At 36.7% G+C, this 24,297-nt stretch overlaps 1 protein-coding gene across 1 annotated transcript in view; it reads left to right on the plus strand.

Moving 5' to 3' along the window:
• Positions 1-24,297, plus strand: part of MICU3 (mitochondrial calcium uptake family member 3) — a gene marked incomplete at both ends in the record, with an annotated part of 47,673 nt that overhangs the window by 5,639 nt on the left and 17,737 nt on the right. Inside the window, 6 exons of the mRNA XM_080638942.1 lie at positions 5,137-5,290; positions 9,260-9,291; positions 10,099-10,177; positions 16,914-16,961; positions 18,924-19,006; positions 23,966-24,037. Of these exons, the coding sequence (XP_080495068.1) occupies positions 5,137-5,290; positions 9,260-9,291; positions 10,099-10,177; positions 16,914-16,961; positions 18,924-19,006; positions 23,966-24,037 (468 nt within the window). The remainder of the gene's footprint in view (positions 1-5,136; positions 5,291-9,259; positions 9,292-10,098; positions 10,178-16,913; positions 16,962-18,923; positions 19,007-23,965; positions 24,038-24,297) is intronic.

The following is a 24,297-nucleotide window of genomic DNA, read 5'->3' on the forward strand; positions in this document are numbered from 1 at the left end:
ATCAAAACAGTTTTGTCTACTTGGGATTTTCCCACACTGGGAACTTGACGTTTAACCTTTTGGCCACCCAGCATGAAAACAGAATGTGCTACTTTTATCTACATGGGAGCATATTAAATAAGCCTCAAGTAAAATATAAACGAAGGAAGTAAAGAACAGCATTGCTTTGAAAACCTTTTTATTTTAATAATTTGCACAGATTCTCATTGATGGAAGACAGATTACTTTGCAAGCAAAAATTCAAAGAAACTCACTTGAAATAAATTAAAGATTAAACTACTGTAACAGAACGTGTATTTGACTGCAAGCAAAAGGTACTTTTAGTAGTAAATGTTGGCTTCTTTAGCTAAAATATTCTTACCTTTATCTCAATTGGAAAAAGCAATAGAACACTGATTCAACTTGGAACTCTGCAAAGTTGTGGGACTTTATGTGATACTCTTGGAGCTTTTTGCCTCACATGCATATGCAGCATATATATATTTACCTATTTGTTTTGTAAAATACATTGCATTATTTGTAGATATTCTCAGAATCTGGAGTTGGGAGTATTGTTCTGGGTTTTGCAGAGCTTTATAACCTTGTAGGCATCAGTTTTTTGGCCAATTTATCTGGCATTTGAGCTTGTTTCTATGGGAAAACCAGATTTAATCCATTTTAGAAAGTGGTTTGAAATGTCAGCTCTGTGAGAATTGGGTATGTGTATATACATTTCTGTGTTACGGGAATAACAAGAAAATAGGCAGAGATAATTTTTTTTCTCTTCAGCTGATTTAATCTGAGCTTAGAAGAGTCACGCAGTCTCTGTTCTTAGTTTTGCAGAAGGCAGATGGAAGCCAAGACCGTGCATAACAGGACCCCAAAAAGGTGCTGTATTGGCTCTGCACTCCTTCTGCAAGATATGGCACAGGAGGTAGGAAGTGATGCACGGAGCAGCACGGTACCAGAGTCTGAGGGAGGAAGGGCAGAAGGATAACCAGGAGTTTTTTGATTACAACTCTTAATGCTGAAGAGTTTTTTGAGAATAGGGAAAAGATGATATATTGTTCTTGAGAGCTAATGAGCTTCAGTCTTTTTTTATTTACTTCATGAGTTGTGAAATTAGGACAGAAATTCTGGCTACTAGCTAGGTTCTTGGTTTCAGCTGTGGCTCTTTTGTTTTCCTAATAGTTCCCATAACAAAAGTGGGTTGGTGTAGATGTGCAGATAAAGCAAAGCTAACCTGCTACACCTGAAATGAAGACAATACTGCTGTTGGGAGATGTGTGACATGCTGCTTGAAGGAAATGGCTGTGTCCAGTTTTTAAAAGGCAGAGAACCATAACATAACATGATACAAGATTATAGTAATTAGTAAGCAGGATTGCCAAGAAGGTTAGTAGACAGAGCATAAAAGAAAAAATCTCCCCTTTTTTGTTTGTCAAAGAGATGTACTTTCATGAAAGTTTTTGAAGATTGCTGATAATTACAGAGAGATTTAGTCTGGATAAGCTCTTGAAACTCCAAATACAAATCGGAATCTTACTGAATCTTGTTCATTCTTTCACCAACAGTACCTTCCCTGAGGTATTGAACATCTACTTCCTGTGTCTTCTTCATGTGTCTGTTGGATTTTATACTAGTGCTAATAGTATCAAATAATAATAATATTAAGTACAATAAGATTGCCTAACCTGGGCATAAATATGAAATAGATCAATTTCGAGCAATTAGCTGTCACAAAGATTCTCACACTTGTCTCACTGCATTATGATGTTGGAGAAAACAGGAGACATTTCGTACTTAAATGAATGCGTGAAGAGGTGCAAATTGAGGCCATACTTCAGAATGGGTTGGTCTTTAATTTAGCGTATTGATTAGTTCCTTATAATTGCAGCTTTTATGCAAGAGAAGGTTGCTGCTGTATGATACATAAATTCTTAAGCAGTAATAGAAAAATGAAAGCTATAAACAAGAAACTTAGACAAAAAATAGTAGTATTCACAGGGATGGTTTTATTTGTCAGTTTGCTAAGTTATGTTCTTGTAGTCTTCTGCAGCCAAACCTTGTTTTTTATTTGGACATTTAATGTATGAACAAGAGTACACTTAACTGTACACATTAAGCCCTGCGTACATTTGTTTGAATTCATGTTAGAGGAGTAGCAGAAACAACTTGGTTTGGTTCTTTCAGATACAACCACAGTTCAAAATAAAGTGGTACTTTTATTCCTTGCAATAAAATTGTCCTTGAGCTTGCAGTTTTCCCAGAGCTTGTTGCTGGAACAGGTGATAGCTTCTTTGCATAAGCGGCAAATTTCCATGGCCTAGGTTTTGAAACAACTGTTCTTGTGGAGTAGATCCAGGCATTTATCTGGCTAAAAATTACATCACCAAAACAAAAGTTCTCAGTCAGATCAGTTCCCTTATCCAGTTTGACACGTGGAAAAATGAGTATAAAGTGCCAGAGCAAGGGCATGCAGGGTGTTGAGCTCTTTTTGGTGGTAGGTTCATTCTTATCAGTTTACAATGACTTTGAACCAGAGTGTGGAATGCTGGCATTGCTATATACTCAGAGGGAAACTGTAGATGGGCTAAAATGAGGCAGAAATTAAGGTTTTGCAGACCCGAGTACTCACATGAGTTAAGTTTAAGCGTGTCTTGAAAATTCCTTGTTTGCAGAATGTTATTTTATATTTATAGTAGCATAGAGTACTTTAGATAATGTTGAAATATGTGTCTGAGAATTTAGCAAATGCTTTTCGAAGTGTCTCAAGGAAAATACTAAGCAGTAGTATCTGAGATAGCGTGAATTTCTCAAGAGAGCAAAGAATCTCAACATGCTTTCCAAATACTAACAGTGATCAAAACTAAGATGATATTTCTTGAGTGATACATTATCTACAGATTATCCTGATTATGTATGATTGATTATGACTGATAACAATTGATTACACCTACTGCATGTGTAATATGGCCTTGAAGCAGTTTCTTTTCTGAAAATTGACTTTGCAGAAGTACAGCTTTATTGCTCATGCTTACAACCTGCATGTGTAAAAAAGCATGTTTCTAGTACTGATAAAATAACATGTATCAAAAATAAGATAGATTATTAAACTTCAAATATGGGGATAATCGGTTAATGTCACTACAAGCTCTATCAAAACAATTGAGTCGTGTAAATCGCACATGAAGGCATAGCTTGAATGCCGCTGGACTGCTGAAGGATCAGTAAGACCATAACATTCAAGCAGTCAGATAGGACAGAAATATTTTGGCTTGCACACGAGTATGTCTGAAGAGAATTCAGCTTTTTTCTGTTAGTCTAAAGTAAGTTTGTTGGTCTAGCTGTTAGATTTAATTTTTTTCCTTCCCCATGTTTAATTTGGTGATCATTTGAAAATTCTAAACACCACAAAGACCAGGTTTAAAGCTGCTTCTTGGGCAGAAATGCAGTATATTTATAGGTAAAGTAGCATTCTGAAAATTAGATGGTTGTATCAGCATTTCTGTTTCTTTCCATTGCAGTCTTTTCCATTGAAATGAAACATTTTCGCACATGCACACACCTACTAAAAGGAATACTTTCAAAAAAACTAGAGACAATCCAGAAGGAGAAGTACACAGTCAATAGTCTCTTTTTCCTTCTAGAAGGCTGGTTAAAATCTAAACTATTGAAATACTGAGACTCCCATATATAAATTCAAGAAATTGTGAGTCTTCTGTTACAATGTGATTGTATATACATGATTTTTTTTTTTTGTTTTCCAAATAGAAATTGTTTGACTTCCTTCAAAAGTAGACATACTTTTGATCTGTCTATATTACACACATAATTTAATTTCCTACTTACAACTGAGGCCATAAAAATTTGTTTTGCTGCCATAATCTTACTAATGTGAAATCTGAAACCTGTTCTTAGAAGGGTTTTGGAAAACCAGTTTCCAGTCATAGTTGAGGGCTCATGTCCTAGTGTACAGAATTGCAGACATCTCCCAACTTAGCTTTGTGTTTATATGCCTTTCTGAAAAACAAAATGTGTTTACCTGTTTTATTAGTTGTTAAAACATAAACATTTGTTAAACCAAGTGCTACTGATTGCATTTTCTTAGTTTGACACCTGAAGAATTTCAGGGATTCTGTATGAAATAACTGAAACAGGGAGAACAGTGGCAGCTTGGGGTATTTCATAGGTAAGATGAAATTCCTACTTTAGCATACTTGGAGGTGTTAGCTCTGTCATTGTTTTACCTTTTATGAAACAGTTTGTTAAAGATTTGTACTTTTCATTTCTGAAAAAAACTTCAAGATACTTACATTTTCTTCAGGATACTGATTCCATGGAGTACCTTGCCTTGTTATGGGTTAAGAGAGGTTTTGCATAGCAGTAACGTATTTTCTGTTAAAAGGTTGGACAGTGTAACACAAAGATGTAATAATTTAGAACACTTACAGTTTTGTACTACTAAGTTTACATGTAAATCAGCTGGATGGTAAACATACCAGAGACTCCTGACATCTATAAACTCTCATGAGGTGTGAACTTACTGCCATATGGTACTTCTGCAACTCTGGCGGAGTAATTGTGCTTTTCTCTTCTGGTCCCCCAAGTATGGTAGCTTTAGTTGCATTGGACACTTGATACAGTTGTATTCGTAGAAAATTTACATTGAGGTATATTATGGAGGTGTCTTGCTTACTATTGTCAACAGCTGTGCTCTACACTAAGAAGCAATATAAAAAAAATGTTATTCCATTCTCTTCTGGAAATGTCAGAGAACTAAATAATTTTAGCAGAGCTGTTTAAAGTTCGACTGCCTAAGTTGTGTGGATTTCCTTGAGTCAAAGTTGCCCTTTTTCTGTGATTCAAGAGCTTAAGTTCTCTCTTTGTCTTCTTCCTTTTTAATTTTTTTCTGAGCTTGGGTAGTGTCAGAAATTTGAATGCATAAAGATTGATTGCTAAAATTGTAGAAGACTGAAAATGATAGCAGTGAAATCCTGATTGTAGTTTCAGCTCTCACCAGACAAAAGGATTTGGATGCATGGACCTTATGAATTATCACCCTTATATTTACAGTTTCTTTATGGTGAATGGCAGTGGAAATTGTAAAACAAAACTTTTTTTGTACATTAAAATTGTTTCCTTCTGTCTTTCAAGGTTACAGAAAACAGATCAGACCTTGAAGATTTGGAGCTGTATGCAACTCCTCGGGAGCAACGGTTTCGCAGGTTTGCCAGTTTAGAATTTGAAGGACAGCTATATATGACTCCATACGACTTCATTCAGGCTGTCACAAGTGATGAGCCCAAACGTAAGCAGGAATTTTATATTGATGAAATTGCTAGGGAAAATGCCAGTGGTGTCTGTTAGTTTTCCATTTGCTTTTGGTTACTACTTCTGTTTCTGATTGTGGTAAAAAAGTACTGTATCTTCCAGAATTTTGTTTTTAATGGTATCCCCAAGTGCATGCAATCAGTATCCTGATTGTTATTAGATTGTGAACATCTGTATACTTGTCATTATTTAAATGTTCTTGTCTTAGAGGTCACAGGTAGCTCAACAGGCATGAAAGACAAGAAGTTCATTTGTACCATTTGCAGTGACAGTTACTGTTACTTTTTTTTTTTTTTTCCTGAGCAGGTCAGTATAGCTGTAAAACTCTTCCTCCTCCTCTGTGTAGCTTCTGTGTAAATAGGCAAGATATGAGTTCCCTAAATAATTTAGGATAATTTTATTTTAGGATAATTTTATTTTGCAGTTTTTGCCATCTTAAATTGTTACCTGCTATCATGTTGGGATTTTTTTGCCCTGCAGAGATTTTACAAACATATCACATCTTTCTGAATAACATGCTTTGACTAAAAGTTTCAGTCCCCCAGGGGATCCACTTTCTACACTTAGAAGTTTCCAGAGTTAAGCACTATGTGTTAATTAAATTAATGAAAAATAAACTATCAACTTTAATTCACTTATTGTAAAATGTTTGCTCTAAGTATCAAAGAGTGACTAAATAGTAAGGTGATCTATTTCTGATCTAGTTTGATTTCCTGGCCCTCAGGCTTGAAGTGCATTGGTAGCAGCACACAACTTCTGGGGAAAGTCAATATCTTTGCTCAGGTGTGACGTGTATAATAACTCACCTTAGGTCTTTCTTCCTAAAGTCTATACCACAAAGCTAGTATAGAGAACAGTCAAAAGCAGCTAAAACAGTCAATGGAGAGCTTAAAGCTCTGCACAGATGTTAGATTTTTCCCATTTGTTCTCTTAACAGTAACGAAATGAGGAAGGAATTCAGCCATGGCACATCAGTGATCAAAACTTCTGTAACTTTTGAATAAAGATATAATCTCATTGTAACAATAAAGACAGAAGCTTAGATGGTGAAAACTTGAAAAACTTTGAAACTCTTTACCAGAAAGCAGACCTTCATTCTCTTTTTTTAGCTCTGCAGTTAAAAGAGAGGAAGCAGATTCCTTATCACAGAAGTTAATAAAAAAAGAAGTTAATACAAATACGCATATACTTCCTCTGCCCAGACATCCAAGTCCTCCTTTTTTTGTTACTATGGAATTGAGTTCCACCACATATGGTTATGAAGCATTTGTGCCATATACTAGACATCAGTTAAACATTTCAGTTTAACTCAATTTCCTGACAGTTTGATTGGCTTGAACGCCCTGTATGTATGATTTGCTATTAAGATTTTTCCATGCTAAAGAAATCCATGTTTCCTGCTCTCTGGCAGCTGATATTCAAATTTAAAAACAAAACCAAACCAAAAAGTGTGATGCTCACAAGGACATTCTGTTCACCTCATGCAAAAAGTGAAGAAATCTGGAGTTGAACAGTTAGACAGCCTTCTGAGTAGAGTGTGGCAAATCTTTATGTACCAAAATCGTTCCTGTGCATACAGTTAGTCTTTGAGACTGAAAGCAAAACTAACCTGGATGTCCTTTAGTTTTGTAGACTAGTATCAGAGATTACGTGACTGAGATAGTTATTTTGAGGGATAGTGTAAGAGGCTGTAACTAAGTAGAACTGGATGACTTCATTATAGTGGAAGTCATATTGTGTGGGACATTTGGAAGAAAGCTGACAAGTAGGAAATAATAGATGAAGTAGATGACCTGCAGATTACCAGTTCGAACTTTTGATCTCCAACTATGTTAATTTTAACCTTTGAACTGCAGGTTTGCCAAAGTACTGCTTTGTCTGTTTCAGGCATGTCTTAGCTCTGTTGAAAGTAGTAAGTTTAAGGAAGGTATTTTTCTGAATAAAATAAGTCATTCTAAACATCTTATTTTGTATTTTTGGATCATTTTGTAAATAAGCTGCAAGTTGTAAATAATGGAGTCCATTCAGGCTGACACAGTAGAGCATCTGTATTTTGCAGGAAAAAAAAAAGTGCATTCACCTGGGGTTTTTTTGTGGATGAAGACTAGAATGGTCTTGAGTTTTGTCAAAAAGCAAAAATGCCCTTTGAAGAGTAATAATAGTAGCTCTTTATGTCTGCTTTTTAGAAAAGCTAATAATACTAGACCTGAATGAGATTTGTGATGGAGTGAATGCGTCTATTGTGATTGATTTACTTTGGAGATCTTGTAAACCCTACAAAAGTCAAGAGGGTGTTCGCTTCCTTTTTTGATTAAACACTAATACTGTAAGAGTATATTTTCTGTTATAAAACGTAACTTTTGACTACAGATGGTTATTATAAAAAGAGATATATAATAAATGCTGTAATTAACTTGCTGATGATTTTTTAGTGCAGGCTTTCATTTGGGAGAATACAATAGTTTTAGCAGTCATGCTTGATACGTTTTTATCATCTGTATATATGTTTATATATTTAGAAAGCCAGTTAAGAGAAGAGGAAATATATTTTGTTCCCTTTAGCTCTCACTATAGTAATTTAGACTAATTCTGAGCTGTAAGATAAATTTTCACTTGCTTGTCCAGAAAGAAAATCTATATATCATGTATGAGACTGGGAAATTATCTAATTGGAAAGTTAGATATATTTATTCTGCAAGTTTTTTTATGGTAGGCATAAACTTATATCAATTTGCATGGCAAATGAGGTTGTTTGGGGGGTAGGGGCAGTATTTAGTATTTTGAAAAAGACTTTAAATTGATCTTAAAAAATTGAACTGAAAACTACACGAAGATCTGCTAGCTCATGTTATGATGTTGCTTGATGTAATTTCACCATAGTTAGAGTGGGTGTTATGGGCAATCTTGGTGCTAACCTTTACCGAGATGTAAAGCTAAATTTTCAGTAAGTATCTAACCATGGACTAGTGATAGACTATAGTGAGTAGCTTCTGTATTGTGGTAGTTACTTCATGGAGCATGGAGTTCATCATAAGGAAGGATTTCTAATACCAGAGCGGTTTGCTCTGTAAAATGAGCCTTTACCAACCAAAAAGTTATGGATTTGACCACACACCATGCTACTTTTTGTACCTTTGTGAATTCTGATATTCATAGTGCTTTATCTTAATATTGAACCTGTGCACGTTTGTCTTGAGTGTGACAATGAACCTCTTGGATACTTGTAGACAACTGTTGTCAAATGCAAGTATCTTTGCTCCTGGAGTCTGTCATGTAAGGCATTAGGAAAAAAGCATATGCTCAGTCTTACTCATCAGTTTCCAGTCTTAACAAGCAGTTCCAGTTCTGAACTGGGGGCCCTCTTCAGCTCCTCTTGTTAAGACTGCTAACAAAACATTGAGCCTGACAGAGGCTGGAAAAGGAAGCATGGATCTGAGTTACTCTGAAATGTCCAAAGGGAGTCTTGGCACCTGCTGTAGTTTCAAAGATTTTTTTTTCTGTATTTGCTTTAAAAGGTATGAGTAATCCCTGAAGCAAGAGGCAGAATCCAGGTCTCCCTACAATCTGCTGTGTAATACTGCTGCTACTAAATAATCATTTCATAATATTGGTAACACTGGTTAACATGAATGCCATGTATTTCCTGTTTAATCTTTTAATGGTGTATTTTGGAGGTAGAAAGTATTTTTTCTCGCTGAACCAGAGTTGGATTTAAAACTATATATCTGAATAGGTTCTTTAAAGTTAGGAGTTTATGTATGTGTTAAATTAATTATTTCTTAAATAACAAAAGAGAATATTTTGGAATGAAGTCAAGTATTAGCCTCATGCAGTAGGGAAAATAGCTCTTTGGCTGGAAAGCACAGTATAGATGAAGTCCAATTTTTATGACACCACATTGGCATAACTAAATTCTGTGCATTCATAATTTTGTCTTTTGTTGCAGGTACTAAAAAGTGGCGATCCCTTTCAAAGCAGGTGGGAAATAATTCCTGTGCTGTCTAAAAACCATAAATTTTGATACAGTTTCTCTCTTTCATGCAGTAAACTTAGAGTCACAGGAGAAATAAGGGACTCTTAATATTTATTTTTTTTTTGAGAGAGAGACTTTAATTTCTGAGTTTTTGTCACTTCAGACTCAGCTGAGTTCAGAATCTCAGATACTTGATCAGCTGTGCCTGTTGTTGTGGATTTACTGACTTTCTGAAGCCTCTGTCAGTTCCTTCCTCATTCTGCATCTGACTTGAGTTTCTTTAGTGTCACAAGTGTAATAGGTGTATGAAAAACTGCTGTTTAAGTGCCTCTTACTTTTTTTTTTTTTTGTTACATCTGTGCAACTGCAAAAAGACTGTCATTATCCCTGTATTTTAAGTAAAGTACATTCTTATTCATGGGTGAAGTTTGCTTTAGTTCAGGTTGAGTGTTTTAAAAGAACAGTTGCTTGGAACTTGCATGAAAACCTTACTGAAATCCAGGGGGACTTATCCTTGGCTTCAGTGAACATGAGCAGTGGTGAGTAATTTCAGCAGCAAATCCGTTACATGTCTCTCTTCAACTCTGCAAACAGTATTCATGCAGATGAATATTTCTTGTAATGTATGCAAAATTTATGTATGTGCTTGAGTACTTCCAGAGTCATTGTGGTAAACTGAAGTTAAATTAACCGGCAGATTTGCATGCAGTTCCTTGTCTTTTGTATTGATTCCTAGTATTTACTTATAATTTGTTACCTATTTCATCAAATATTTAAATACATACTTTTATCTTTTTTAAATCTTGTTTTAGGAGCTGAATCAGATCCTCATGGAGACACCACCAGTTTGGAAAGGATCATCCAAACTTTTTCGTAACCTTAATGAGAAAGGTAAGGGATAGTAGTTCATTTTCCTGAACCAAATTATCACCTGTATTAATTTATTGTGGCTGAAGCAATGTTATACTTATAATCTGAGTCACATCTTCAACAAGATAAAAAGCATTTGTTGCTTTCCACATTTTACAGCATGGAAAAGTGTTCTTCAGTCTCCACAATGTTTTAATCATTCCATCTTTCAGGTAGGCTCTTAAGTGAATTGGTATCATAGAGTTTGTTAAACTGATGTTTGAATGTTTCAAATTCAGTTCATTGTAACACAGAATGGTCTATAGATGTCCTGGGTTCAGCAGTAGCAGTCATTTTTCTCTGTCTTAGTTGCTGGTGTGGTGCAGTGCTTTGGTTTTGACTTTCAGCCTGGGAACAGTGCTGATAACACTGATGTTTTTAGTTGCTACTCAGTAATGCTTACTTAAGACCAAGGACTTTGTGAGTCTCATGCTCTGCCAGGGAGGAGGGGAAGACGGGAGGAAGCAGAGACAGGACACCTGACCCAAACTGACCAAAGAGGTATTCCATACCACAGCACGTCATGCCCACTACATAAACTGGGGGCAGTTACCTGGAAGGCTAGATCACTGCTCAGTCGGGCTGGGTATCAGTCAGCAGGTGGTGAGCAGTTGTATTCTCTCCCCTTGTTATTTCCCTTATCATTATTATTATTGGTGGTAGCAGTAGTGGTTTGTGTTATACCTTAGTTACTGGACTGTTCTTACCTCAACCCGTGGGAGTTGCATTCTTTTGATTCTCCTCCCCATCCCTCCGGGAGTGGGGGAAGAGGAAGAAGGGGAGTGAGAGAGAGGCTGTGTGGTTCTGATTTATGGCTGGGCTTAAGCCACGACAATAGACCATAGGTAAAATATTCTAATAACGACACTATCTCTTTACTTTTTTTAGTAGGCTCGGTGATGTGATTATTTTTAAAGACAGTAATGATATATCACTAAATAAGCATTTTCTTCACAAAGAGTTTCAGAAATGCTATGTATGCCTTTAAATTCTGCAGATAAGGGCTTTGATAGCTTTTAAAATGCACATTATTGGTAAATGAAGAGCCAAGAGCCACTTCTGATCTCTTCTTTTTTTTTATGATGGCTTGTATGCAGTACATTTGAAAGCTATTTGTGATACATAATCTGTGTATTCCTTTGCTTATTTTCAGAATGATGAAGGTCTGGTGAGGCATTTAAAAACATTTTAAAAAGCAGCCGCAAGTAATTGCTATAAAATAAAGATGGTTTAGGAATGTTTAAAATAAGCATGCCAGCAACAAAATTCCAAATTTGTGCATGTAATTGATGGATCTATTTTAAGTGTAGCTCCAATTTACTAACAGAGTAAGTATGCACGTCAGAGGAGGATCTCAAGTTTGAATCTAGTGCATGGAGGTGCTTGCTTTTTTCCTCTGAGTGTGCAGCCAGAACTCCAGAGATGGAGAAGCTGGCACATCATTGCACTGTATTTTCTTGTTATTTCCTTGCTCTAGGCTGCTGTCTATATAGTCAGAACAGCTGACTTCTGAAATATTAGTTACATAAAAATTCAGCTTCAGAATCTGTTGCATCAATATGTTATCAGTGAAAAAAAAAAAACCAAACAACCCTGTATATGCTTAGTAAGTATGTAACAAAATGTCTGCAGTGTGCAGTCTTAATTCAACAATATCTTACTTCAGTTTTCTGCCAATGAAATTCTACAGAAGTTGGTGGAATCAGAGGACACAAAAGTGGCTTCGTAATCTGGTAAAATTAGTAATAAGCTTTAGCAGTTCCATAGCTTTTCAACATCCTTTATAATAAAGTGAGTTCTGTTATCCCTGTGTATAGTTAATAAAAGATGATGGGTCTTATGACTGACAAGTTCATTCAGTAAGCCAGTGAAAGGAATGGGAATAGAATTCAGGTCTCCTTAATCCTTAATTAGTGAGGGGTTTTTTTATGTATTAGTTTAAAATGTGCACATTTTAAAGAAAATCAGTAATATGAAGAAAGTAGCAAAAGCCTATGTCCATTTACTTTGCCGTAGATTGATTTAAATCAGATGAACCACATAGATTTATGCAGTTGTCAGTAAGTTTTATTTTTATGTTTTACCCTGGAGTGACCTTCCTCTCTTCTTTTTTAGTGTAAGCTTTTTTTTCCATTCAGTGTCATTTCAGAATCTTTCTCCCTTAACACTCACAGCAATCAACCAGAACTATCTGCAGCCACAATATATCAGTACAAACAAAAGAAGAGAATGCTTTCAAGGCCTTTTATATTGCTTTCTCAGTAGTACCTGTGAGGGACTGCTTAACACACACACTTTCTTCCTCTGTTTTAGGACAAAGGTGTCATCAAACAAACAAAAATACATATTTACATTTATTGACTGGCTGTTAAAGAACTCTTTACATCACTGGATGAGAACCTTTGAGATATCTGATTTCGTGATAGCTGCTTGTCCAAACAGATTCAAGCAGGGCTTTGAAAACTAATTTCTGCAAGCTGCTGTATAAAATCAAGAAGAGAAAGCATAGAACATGTCTACTTAAATGTCTGCATTTAATCTTTGCTAACCTTCAGTGTGGAGCTGTGTGTAAATTGAAGAAAAGAGTAGGTGGTATTAAAAATACTTAGTAGCCTTCCTAACTAGATCTACTCGCAGTACTATAATCTTGATTTTTGAATACTTAAATTTGCTCTTCGATCAAAAGGTGGGAAAAATTTTATTTTTTTCATGAATGGAGTGGTAGTTGGATGGGCAGTGTTTCAGCTAGTAAAGGTTGAGGGTTTAAGATCTCTGTGGTTGGATGTTTTTCTTTTGTGTTTCAGGGTAGGCAACCTGATTCTCTAGAAGGTCTTCCTCTTTCAGGACAGTTGCTTTTGGGGAGGAGTATTGAAGTATCATTGAAGGTTTGGGGAGGCATTTGGAAATTTGGACAGATCCAAGAGAAATATAGCTGAGATTTTCATATCTCAGCTACTCAAGAGGACGGAGATTCCCTCCTGAATATTATTACAGTACAGATTTAATTTAGAACTTTTGGTGCTGTAAATATTAGTAGAAGATGCCAAAGTATCTTACTTTAGCAGTGTTGGAAATGCTGATGTTAAATGTGTTCAATAAATGTAAAATCTACATTAATGATACAATGTTTTGAGTCTTAATTGTACAGGTTTTTCAGTGAAAAAAAAGATCAGATGACTTTACATGCTTTGTTACATATTCAGTTAAGTCAGATTTTAAAAAATATTTAAGCATCCAAAGATGTGGCTGTTTTTAGGAAAGTGTTTGCACCTGACTTGGACTGAAATCAAGGAAACAGCCAGCAACTTCTGAAAATCCCAGTTGATAGACATCTTTACTCTCAGGCATCTAATTACTTTTTTTTTTTTTTTTTTTACTCTTTTGAAATAGTCTACTATTGTGGACTGACTTCACACTTTTAGTTTTGGAGGACAGACAGTCAATTGGTTAGAAATCAAGAACCAGTTTTGCTAGTTCAGCCTCAATGATCATTAGAGCTAAAGGCTTTTGGGAAAGCTGCAAGTCACTGTTTTCAGTTCTTACTGAACTATAAGATGCTTCTCTTTGTTGGTACTATGGGCATTCTGCAAGGTTATCACTATACCCCCCAGCTAGAAAAGCAGAAGTACAGGTTATGGTACCAGACATGCTATTTGGATATTGACTTCATCTTTAATTTAAATTTTTCCTTAATCACTGCTGAAGAGAAAAAGAAGTGCCATTCCACACTGTGATTGCCTTTTGGCATCTAATGAAAGATTAAGAGCTTAGAATGTATTCCTTAAATTCTCTCTGAACATAGAAAAAGGGATAGTAAAAGTGTCTCTGACAGGCTTTAAAAATATTTAATAAAATATGTGTTCATTTAGTATGAGTTTTAATATAAACTTCATGCAATTATTGTGAAAATGTTCATTTAAGGACAACTCAAAATCTGTGCTTTCGTAAGTAACACGAAGCTAAGTTTTCAATTAATATAGGGCATGCACTTAGGAAGCATGTATTAAAGTCAAGACTTGTATTCAGATAGTACGTATTGGGGGGAGCACTATTAATGTTCTCATACTGTTATAGAGTGTTGTCATGAGTTATTGGTGGGGTTTTAAGAAAGAAAATAAAATAATTTATATTAACTTCTGAGTATCCAGCCAGCTTCTGCTTAATGAGCTATTCTCCACTGACTGTACTTGTTTGGCTGGTTGGAAATGTGATGCTCCAGGACAGCCTTGGTTGTAGCGATCATGAGGTGGTTGAATTTGAGATCCTCAGGACAATGAGAAGAGCGGGCAGCAAGCTCACTGCCTTGGACTTCAAGAGAGCAGACTTTGGCCTCTTCAGGAACCTGCTTAGTAAGGTTCCTTGGTATATAGCCCTAGAGGGCAGGGTGCCCCAAGACTGTTGGTTGATATTCAAGGATCACCTGCTCCAAGCTCAGGAGTGTTGCATCCCAACTAGAAGGAAGTGCAGCAGGAGGGCCAGGAGATGTCCTTGGATGGATAAGGAGCTGCTCAGGAGAATTCAAAGGAAAAAAGAGGCTTATAGAAGGTGGAAGCAAGGACAGGCAGCCTGGGAAGAATACAGGGATGTTGTCCAGGAAGCTAGGGACTGGGTTAGGAAAGCTAAGGCCCAGTTAGAATTAAACTTGGCTAGGGATGTTAAGGATAACAGGAAGCGATTCTATAGGTACATAGCGAATAAAAGACAAACTAGGGACAACGTAGGCCCTCTCCGGAAGCTATCAGGAGAACTGGCTACCCAGGATTTGGAGGAGGCTGAGGTTCTTAATGACTTCTTTGCCTCAGTCTTCACTGGCAAAAGCTCTGACTGCACCACTCAAGTCTTGGAAGGCAGACGCAGGGACTGGAGGAATGAAGACCCTAGGCCCACTGTAGGAGAGGATCTGGTTCGAGACCATATTAAGAACCTGAATGTGCACAAGTCCATGGGACCTGATGAAATCCATCCGCGGGTCCTGAAGAAGCTGGCCAATGAAGTTGCTAAGCCACTGGCCATCATATTTGAAAAATCATGGCAGTCAGGTGAAGTTCCCGACGACTGGAAAAAGGGAAATATAACCCCCATTTTCAAGAAGGGGAAAATGGATGACCCAGGGAATTACAGACCAGTCAGTCTCACCTCTGTGCCTGGCAAAATCTTGGAGCAAATTCTCCTGGAAGGCATGCTAAGGCACATGAAAAACAAGGAGGTGTTTGGTGACAGCCAGCATGGCTTCACTAAGGGGAAATCCTGCCTGACCAATTTGGTGGCCTTCTATGATGGGGCTACGAAACTGATGGACAGGGGTAGAGCAGTTGACGTCATCTACCTGGACTTGTGCAAAGCCTTCGACACTGTCCCACATGACATCCTTGCCTCTAAATTGGAGAGACATCAATTTGATGGGTGGACCACTCAGTGGATAAAGAACTGGCTGGATGGCTGCCCACAAAGAGTTGTGGTCAATGGCTCAATGTCCGGCTGGAGACTGGTAACGAGTGGTGTCCCTCAGGGATCAGTGTTGGTCTTGTTCAACATCTTTGTTGGTGACATGGACAGTGGGATTGAGTGTGCCCTCAGCAAGTTTGCTGATGACACCAAGCTGTGTGGTTCGGTTGATACACTGGAGGGAAGGGATGCCATCCAGAGGGACCTTGGGACGCTTGTGAGGTGGGCTGATGCCAACCTTACGAAGTTTAACCATGCCAAGTGCAAGGTCCTACACCTGGGTCAGAGCAATCCCAGGCACAGCTACAGGTTGGGTAGAGAAGAGATTCAGAGCAGCCCTGCAGCGAAGGACTTGGGGGTGTTGGTTGATGAGAAAATGAACATGAGCCAGCAGTGTGCGCTTGCAGCCCAGAAAGCCAACCGTATCCTGGGCTGTCACAAAAGGAGCATGACCAGCAGGTCGAAGGAGGTGATCCTGCCCCTCTGCTCTGCTCTCGGGAGACCTCACTTGGAGTATTGTGTGCAGTTCTGGTGTCCTCAACATAAAAAGGACATGGAACTGTTGGAACAAGTCCAGAGGAGGGCCACGAGGATGATCAGGGGACTGGAGCACCTCCCGTATGAAGATAGGCTGAGAAAGTTGGGGCTGTTCAGCCTGGAGAAGAGAAGGCTGTGTGGAGACCTCATAGCAGCCTTCCAGTATCTGAAGGGGGCCTACAAGGATGCTGGGGAGGGACTCTTCACTGGGGACTGTAGTGACAGGACAAGGGGTAACGGGTTAAAACTTAAACAGGGGAAGTTTAGATTGGATATAAGGAAGAAGTTCTTTACTGAGAGGGTGGTGAGGCACTGGAATGGGTTGCCCAGAGAAGTGGTGAATGCTCCATCCTTGGCAGTGTTCAAGGCTAGGTTGGGTGAGGCCTTGGGTGACATGGTTTAGTGTGGGGTGTCCCTGCCCATGGCAGGGGGTTTGGAACTAGATGATCTTAAGGTCCTTTCCAACCGTAACTGTTCTATGGTTCTATGATTCTATAGTCAATGTATTCCTCCCCTAAAACAGTCAAACCGAAAGAAAACCCCCCACCCCATAGATCAATATTTTAGACAACTCATTGACCAGCTTGAATACAGTCATGCTCACACAAGTATGAATATTCATGTGCAACAGAAATTGTTCTTATATGTAGATTTAATATTTTCAAGTTGGATGTGAAGACAAGGTAAAACTAATATGGCATAACCTTTTTTTTTTTTTTTTTTTTTTTGTCTTCAGGTGTGATATCTTACACAGAATATTTATTCCTCTTATGTATTTTAACAAGTAAGTATTTTTGGAAGCAAAATAAATGAACAAAAAACCACAAACAAAACCAAAAGCTTTCTTACAAATTTACAAGTTCTGCATGCGTTGTATGTTATAGTATTCTTTTCTTTCCCCTCTCCTGCATGTCATGCATCTCTCTGTCCATTTGAACCGCTCCTGTCCTACTGGAATCTTGTGTCACATTTTATTTAAGTGCTTTATTCTCTAGAACACCTTTTACTGAGATGAACGCCTTTTACTGATGAGAAAGTTGAGCCATACACTTCAGTTAAGCTCCAGTTAAGAGCTAAAATTTATTTTCTTCTTTGAAATTCCTATAGAAATTCTAGCTGAAGCTCATAAAGGATACTGAGTATAGGGAGAAGAGAAAGATACACATTATTATGGGGTTCTTTCACCTCTTAGTCCATAATGGGTGTGTCCTGGGTTCAGTAGCAGTAGTCAGTTTTTCTCCTTCTTAGTAGCTTTTGCAGCACTGTGTTTTTGACTTTCGGCCTGGGAATGGAGCTGATAACAGCGATGTTTAGACTGACCAAGGACTTTGTGAGTCTCATGCTCTGCCAGGGAGGAGGAGAAGCCAGGAGGAAGCAGGGACAGGACACCTGACCCAAACTAGCCAAAGAGGTATTCCATACCACAGCACGTCATGCCCGGGATGTAGAACTGAGAGTTCCCGGAAAGGCTGGATCATGGCAGGGTGGGGGTGAGGTACCGGTTGGTGAGCGGTTGTATTCTCTTGCTTGTTATTTCCTTTATCATTATTAATATTAGTGGTAGCAGTAGTGATTTGTGTTATACCTTAGTTATTAAACTGTTCTTATCTCAACCCGTGGGAGTTGCATTCTTTGGATTCTCCTCCCCGTCCCTCCAGGAGCGGAGGGAAGAAAGGTGGGGGGGGGGAAGTGGACTGCGTGGTTCTGATTTACGACCTGGGCTTAAACCACGACAGGGTGACATCAGTGAGACAATGGTAAAATACAAAATCTGCCAAACTGAAGTAAATGTTTATTTATGTTAGAAAACACTAACAAAATTGAATACTTATTCTTCTACCACTCATAAAACCAAAGTAGAGTAACTTAGAGTAAACTAAGGCTGATAGAAACTGTTTTGATTTTTAAAGAGGTGGTTTTTGGGAAGGAGCGAAGTGTTTCACTTCTGTTCTGTTTGTATGTAATTAAAACACTTTTATAGAGTTCATTAGTGTTTTTTTTTTCTCCAGGCATGATCTGGATTCTTACTGTGAATCAGAGCAGGAACTTAACCCTGAACCCTTACAATCTAACTATGGGATTGTTGGATATTCTTCCATAGTTTCCTTGTTATCTTCACCAACTTCTAGGCATTATTCATCCATATTGCAAATCACTGAGTATCACCAAAATGTTGCCTAAAGCCTCACTTACAGTTAACCTTCAAGATCCTCATATTTCAGAAATAATTCAAAATTCAAGCCTAATTTTACATTTCAGGGACTCTTGGCATATAAACAAGAAAATTCTGGGTCTTTTTCAACACATCATTTGTTTGACCAGAAGTTGCATCTTGTACCTTTTTTTGCAAAGCTTTTTAAAGTGTCTTTTAGAATGCTGTGTTTTCACAGGGAATTTATTTTCTACAAATGTGTGTTTTGTAACATAAAATGGACTCTATTTGTGAACTAACACTCTTAACTCCCCAGCCAGCCGGTACTGTGTGATATTTTTTAAAATATTTCATATTCTATTTCTACTGTCTGTTTCCCCTAATCTAGGAATTTGCGAGCATGCCTTCTGTTTTCATAGCATGGATAATACTGTTTTATAGATGTTATTATTTGCATTTACTGTGTACACAAATGTATTAATTCAAATTAGTTGAGGATATGGCTGTTATAAACAGACACCAAATAATTTCTTGGAGTTTCATGTTTGATTTCTTTCCGAGCAAATAATTTAATATGGATTTTTTTTTTGGCAGAGCCACATGCAGGTTTTAGAATTGCTTTCAACATGTTTGATACTGATGGCAATGAGATGGTGGACAAAAAGGAATTCTTAGTGGTATGTATATTTTCAGTCTTCGAATATTTTTATCTACTTTTGAAATTAATTTTTTGTTGTCTGTCTTCAGTAATCATGAGAACATGATCTGTTCACTGAATGTAGTTGTTTGTGTCTTATTTAATGTAAATGGCAAATGTAAATTGTAAACAATAGTTCCTTATTACAGTGCACAGATGAGTTGCATATGATTTCTGAAGCTTAATTGCAGGTATTATTCTGGATCTTTTTAATTGCTACTACATTCACAGGTAATTAGACTATTAAAGTAATATTGTTGTGTCAGTGGTCAGCAGAATAATTTAATTACCATAATGGTGGAGGGACTTGCAAAAGAATCTTTTCCTGGGAGACCACTTCACTTTGTCATTCATTTTGCATATAAACCCAGGTGATCTGAAAATATTGACTGATGTAATATGGCGCTGTCATCTGTTTTGGACAAGCTTTTTAATGAAATAAAACATACTGTGTGTATATATATATATGTTCAGCTCATGAAATCTATATGCTGAAGCAATTTGTTAAGCTGGGGTTCATTGGTTTCTTTTTAAGGAGAAAATTCCTGATAACAAAATTGATTTTGGGCTGAATAATTTTCATGTGCATAGGAACAGTTGGCAGGACATCTAGAATTTGGCAGTAGTTTCGTTACACCCATGGTTTTGTTAATTACACATCTGAATTACAGTATTTTTCAAACTAGAGCTTTACTCAGTTTATTGCTTGGAAAAAGCAGTTCTGTAAATTTTTCTTGCTAGTTATTTAATCAGAGAGTTTATTTTTCTTCTGGTTAGAAATCTAAACAGTTCTAAAAGGCCCAGAGTTTGAAAGAAAAATTGGCCTGTTTCCCGTCATTGAGATTTGTGCATTAAGAATAGTACGTCACTTGACAGAAAATCTTGAAAAAATCTTAAATAACCCACTATAATTTGATTTTTATCATGATAAATCTGATAATTGCATCTTAAAATTCTAATACTTCATCATTTTCATGGTGATAGGATCCACTAAGTACAGGAGAATCATGTTTGCACTGACAAGTATAAAATTAAAAAGCCTTGGAACAAGAGGGCTACTTCAGGCTCATGTTAATGTCATTTATTTTCTGATTAAAAAAAGAAAAAGGGAGAATAGTTAAAGCTATTCTAAATTAATGTCACTGATGAAGTAAAGAATTGGTAATTTTTTTAAAAATCATGAAATGCCAAAGATTGCCCACTCAGCACTGGGGCTTCTGATTTTACGACGCCTACATGGTTTTACATTCACAAACTCCACAATGCAGTATAAATTAGAGCTTTCTAAATTGGTAATATCCATACGCAGCAGATGTCAGGGATTACTCAGTTATGGCAAAAACATAGTTTCTGACATTTTCAAAATTATCATTTAAGATTTTGTGGTTAGTGGTTTAGACAAGCTTTCTGAAGACTACACAAGGCCTTTATTTTCTACTGAACAAGTACAGATGATTGATAGAATAAAAATATGTATAAGAATTTAATCAGATGTTTGTAAAAAATGTATTTGCAGAAGATATCGGTTCTTCATACTTTCTTTTTGGGGGGAGTAGTTGAGTTTTTAAAAAAATATGGTGAAACATATGAGAAAAAGCCCACTACCTTTCTGAAGAAGAAGAAAATGGAGCAAAACATAAAGATGAAACAGACACATGGAATGGATTTCAGTTTCAGGCCTTGGTTTATCTAAAATGAAGACGTGCTAATTTCTTGTGTGCTGTTTCTTCATTGTTTTCAAGTCAAGTTACAAAGTTTGATTCATTTAAGCTATGCTAACCAAAAAAAAAGGGAAACAAACTGAACTTCCCTCAGTTCTCCTTTTCACGGAAGTGAGATCTGAGATCTTGCAAATTGTGACATGCTGATCATTTTTTGTATTCCAGTGTTAAATGTACACATCTTTCTAATTGTTAGTTCCTAACAACCATCTCTTCCAGTTGAGGGAAAAAGCCAGCAAGCATTGGATTAGTTGGCTAAAGGAAAAATAGAGGAAGAAGGACAAAAAAAAAAAGGGCTTTCACGATTCAGTAAGACAGAATGTGATGGACTAAACTGACAATTTTTTTCCTTTTTTTTCTTTTTTCTTTTTTTCTTTTTTTTTTTCTTTTTTCTTTTAGAAACAGCTTCCATTACAATAGCTAAGTGGGAGGAGATTGAAGCGGGAGGCTTTGTCTTTCATAAGCTGATGCTGAAAATTAAATAAGTATATAAGGCAGGAAGTAAGAACAACATTTAAGTGTGGATATTTCATCTTTCTCTCTAATTATGCTTCTATAGTCCTCTTCACATCTTTATTTTTATTTGTTCTCTGACATGGTTCCTGATAAAAACTTCCTTTTATTATTCTTTTTCTTTACCAGTCTTGGTGGATAAGAAGAAAGCAGAATTTTCAAACATTAGATACACTGTTCTCCACCTATTACTGTATTTAACAGATTTGTATAAATTAAACCTGATCCTAAATGCTTGATTACCGTGACAGTGACCCTTCACAAATTACATCAAAACCTGTAAGTCAGAATGTTAGATCTAAAGTGAGAAAGACTAAAGTAAGTAGGTAGATAGATAATGTCTGTGTAAATAAATATGAAAATAAAAGTTGATTCAGTGATGCTGCAGCCGTGATAGACCTGGCCCCAGAACATGCATTTGGCATCTCTACTTTGCCTGCATGGGCATCATCTCCTGTGTGCCTGGTAGCAGGACACTCTTTAAGTGTTGCCATTTGAATTATATCGAACGTTTGAGGTATACTTCTCCAGTGATTACAGTCATAGAATTGGAAGTATAGCTAATACTATTCAGTTTTGCAAATGAAGAGACTTTGAAGATATCGGTGTAGGGATCACATGCAATTCTTGAAGAGTATGTGTAGTGAAGAGTTGAAAAACACTTAATTTTTCTGATAACAGCTTTAGTGGTCTTGTAAACTAATTCCATGATGTTTGTTCTTTCTTCTTTGCTTATGTCATAGAGTGGAGGTCAGGGAACAGAAGGATTGTGTTACCTTGTTACAGGAGATCTTGGCTTTGCTGCTTTCAGCAGTCAGTCTCATTATCCTCTTTCAAACAATGTTCCTATGAAAGTACTCCTAGATCCTTTTTGCATTCACTTTTCTACTCTCTGGTATCCTATAGCACTTCTTCTAAACAAAGGATCCATTTCCAGAAGTTTAGCAAGTGCTTTAATGATGAATGCAACAGAATCCTACTCCCTTTGCCTCTGTGGCTGGAGAAATACATCCAAGGATGCACTGCTTTTTACTGATCTTTTTTGGTTTTTCAATTGCTGCCACTCTTCTGTCCCGCTTGATGGCTTGTCACTTCACTTTTCACAAGGTATTTTCTTTCTACTTCTCTCTCTTCATTTACTTTTCTTTTTTCCACAGTTTAGGGTTGCAAGCAGTGTAATACTCTAGGCCATCCACCTAAATGTCCTATTGTGACTCTTGTTAGCATAAGTTATGGTAATTTGTGACCACAGATTTGCAAAAAAATGAGAAAAAACATAACAAGGTCTGTAAATTGACCCCATACTCAAGAACATATGCACACAATATTCTGCTCTATCCTGGAAAGAGACAATTCCAGAACACAGTAGTCAATTTTGGAAATTCATAAAACATTATTTATAAATTCATTTGCTATTTAATCACTAAACACTGTTCATTTATTTCAGTGGTGTTACACCCCTGCAGTAGACCTTGCTGAACGCTTTGTCTGAGTAATCTGCCTTCCCTGAAATGCAGTATTCTGAAATTCAGTTTGATAAAGTTGCTTGTAGAATTTATCACACACACTCTTTCTTTCACATTCTGATCCCTGGGGAGCTCTATGTCCATGTCACTACAGTATCAGGTTTTTATCAGACTTCTGGTAGGTAAAATCAGGTCTTTGCAACAACTGCCACAATTGTGTCTGTATGCCATGATGTTTGGTTCTGATAATACCATATTCTAGATAGAAGGATTTTTTTAGCCACAGCATTTATTCTTTTTCCATTCCGCTTTCAGATTACCAAATGCTGCAAGTGGCAGTACGATATTTTCATGTGCAGGTTTTGAAAGCTGAAGTTTGTTGGTAGAGATATAGATGGCATCATGTATACTTAATACTGATCTCTCTTGCACTGAAAAGTAAACATTGTGACACTTTCTTTCTAATTGTTTGGGAATATTCACAAGTATTACTATAAATAAAAATAGCTAAATAAAACAGATACTTAAAGAAAATAACAGACCAGTGCTTGGAAGACTTTACAATTTCAAAAAAATATGCTCAAGAATCTGTGTGTTTTAGATCTGGTATTTGAGGTTTTCTCAGAAGTCATGTTTAAAGCTCTTAGAGAAAGTTGTGAAAGGGGTATTTTGCAAGACCTGAAGGTATTCTTTGAACAGACTTGAAAAAAAAGGGTACTTGATAAATTATTCTTGAGTAGTAGTTTGTTGCTGCTGAAAGGGAATGTTTCACCCCCACCAGGTGTTTCCACTCCTTCCTTGTGCCAGCAGGAGTAAGAACTGATCTGGCTGGAAACTAACAATATGAAAAAAAGATCAATCCATCTGACTACATAGCCACACAGACGCTAATTCGTACACGACAAGAAAGGATGTGCCTAGAGGTGGTGAAAAAGACTGGAACTTCCCCTTTTAGTGTAGGCTTGATTAGCTAAAATGTAAAGCTAAATAGTATATTCTTAGTGTTGTGCTCCCAAATAGAATTATTAGCCTTACCTTGTGGAAAGAACATTTCCTTTTTCCTTTCTGTGTAATGGTTAAGGTCACAGGAGGAACCTGAAGGCATTAATATGAACAATAAAGCACCACTGAAACACTGATATTTTAATTACAGTTTGTAATGTTCCTCACAATGAATTATTGTTAGGCATGTGAAATGGCCTGAAAACTGAGTAAAAAAAAAAATGGTTTGTTTTTTAGCTACAAGAAATTTTCAGGAAAAAAAATGAGAAGAGAGAAAGAAAAGGAGATGAAGAAAAACGTGCAATGCTGGTAAGTAAGAATAGTAACAGCTGGTAGCTGGTTTTCTGGATTTTTTTTAATTGATATAGGATGAAATTGTGTATTTCATTAATCACTTTTTTCAAACAGTAAATTCATATCATTAAAATAATAGGCATAATTTTATATATAGAAAAAACCCAATATTTAGCCCAAATGGCTGTTATTTAAAAAATCCATATTTGAGTGTTCTATAGAAAGGAAAAATTAGTGTTTTAGTAGCGTATTATATATTGTGATAGCATCATTGA

This window comes from Psittacula echo, assembly GCF_963264785.1.
Source record: "Psittacula echo genome assembly, chromosome: 1".
Classification (NCBI taxonomy): domain Eukaryota; kingdom Metazoa; phylum Chordata; class Aves; order Psittaciformes; family Psittacidae; genus Psittacula; species Psittacula echo.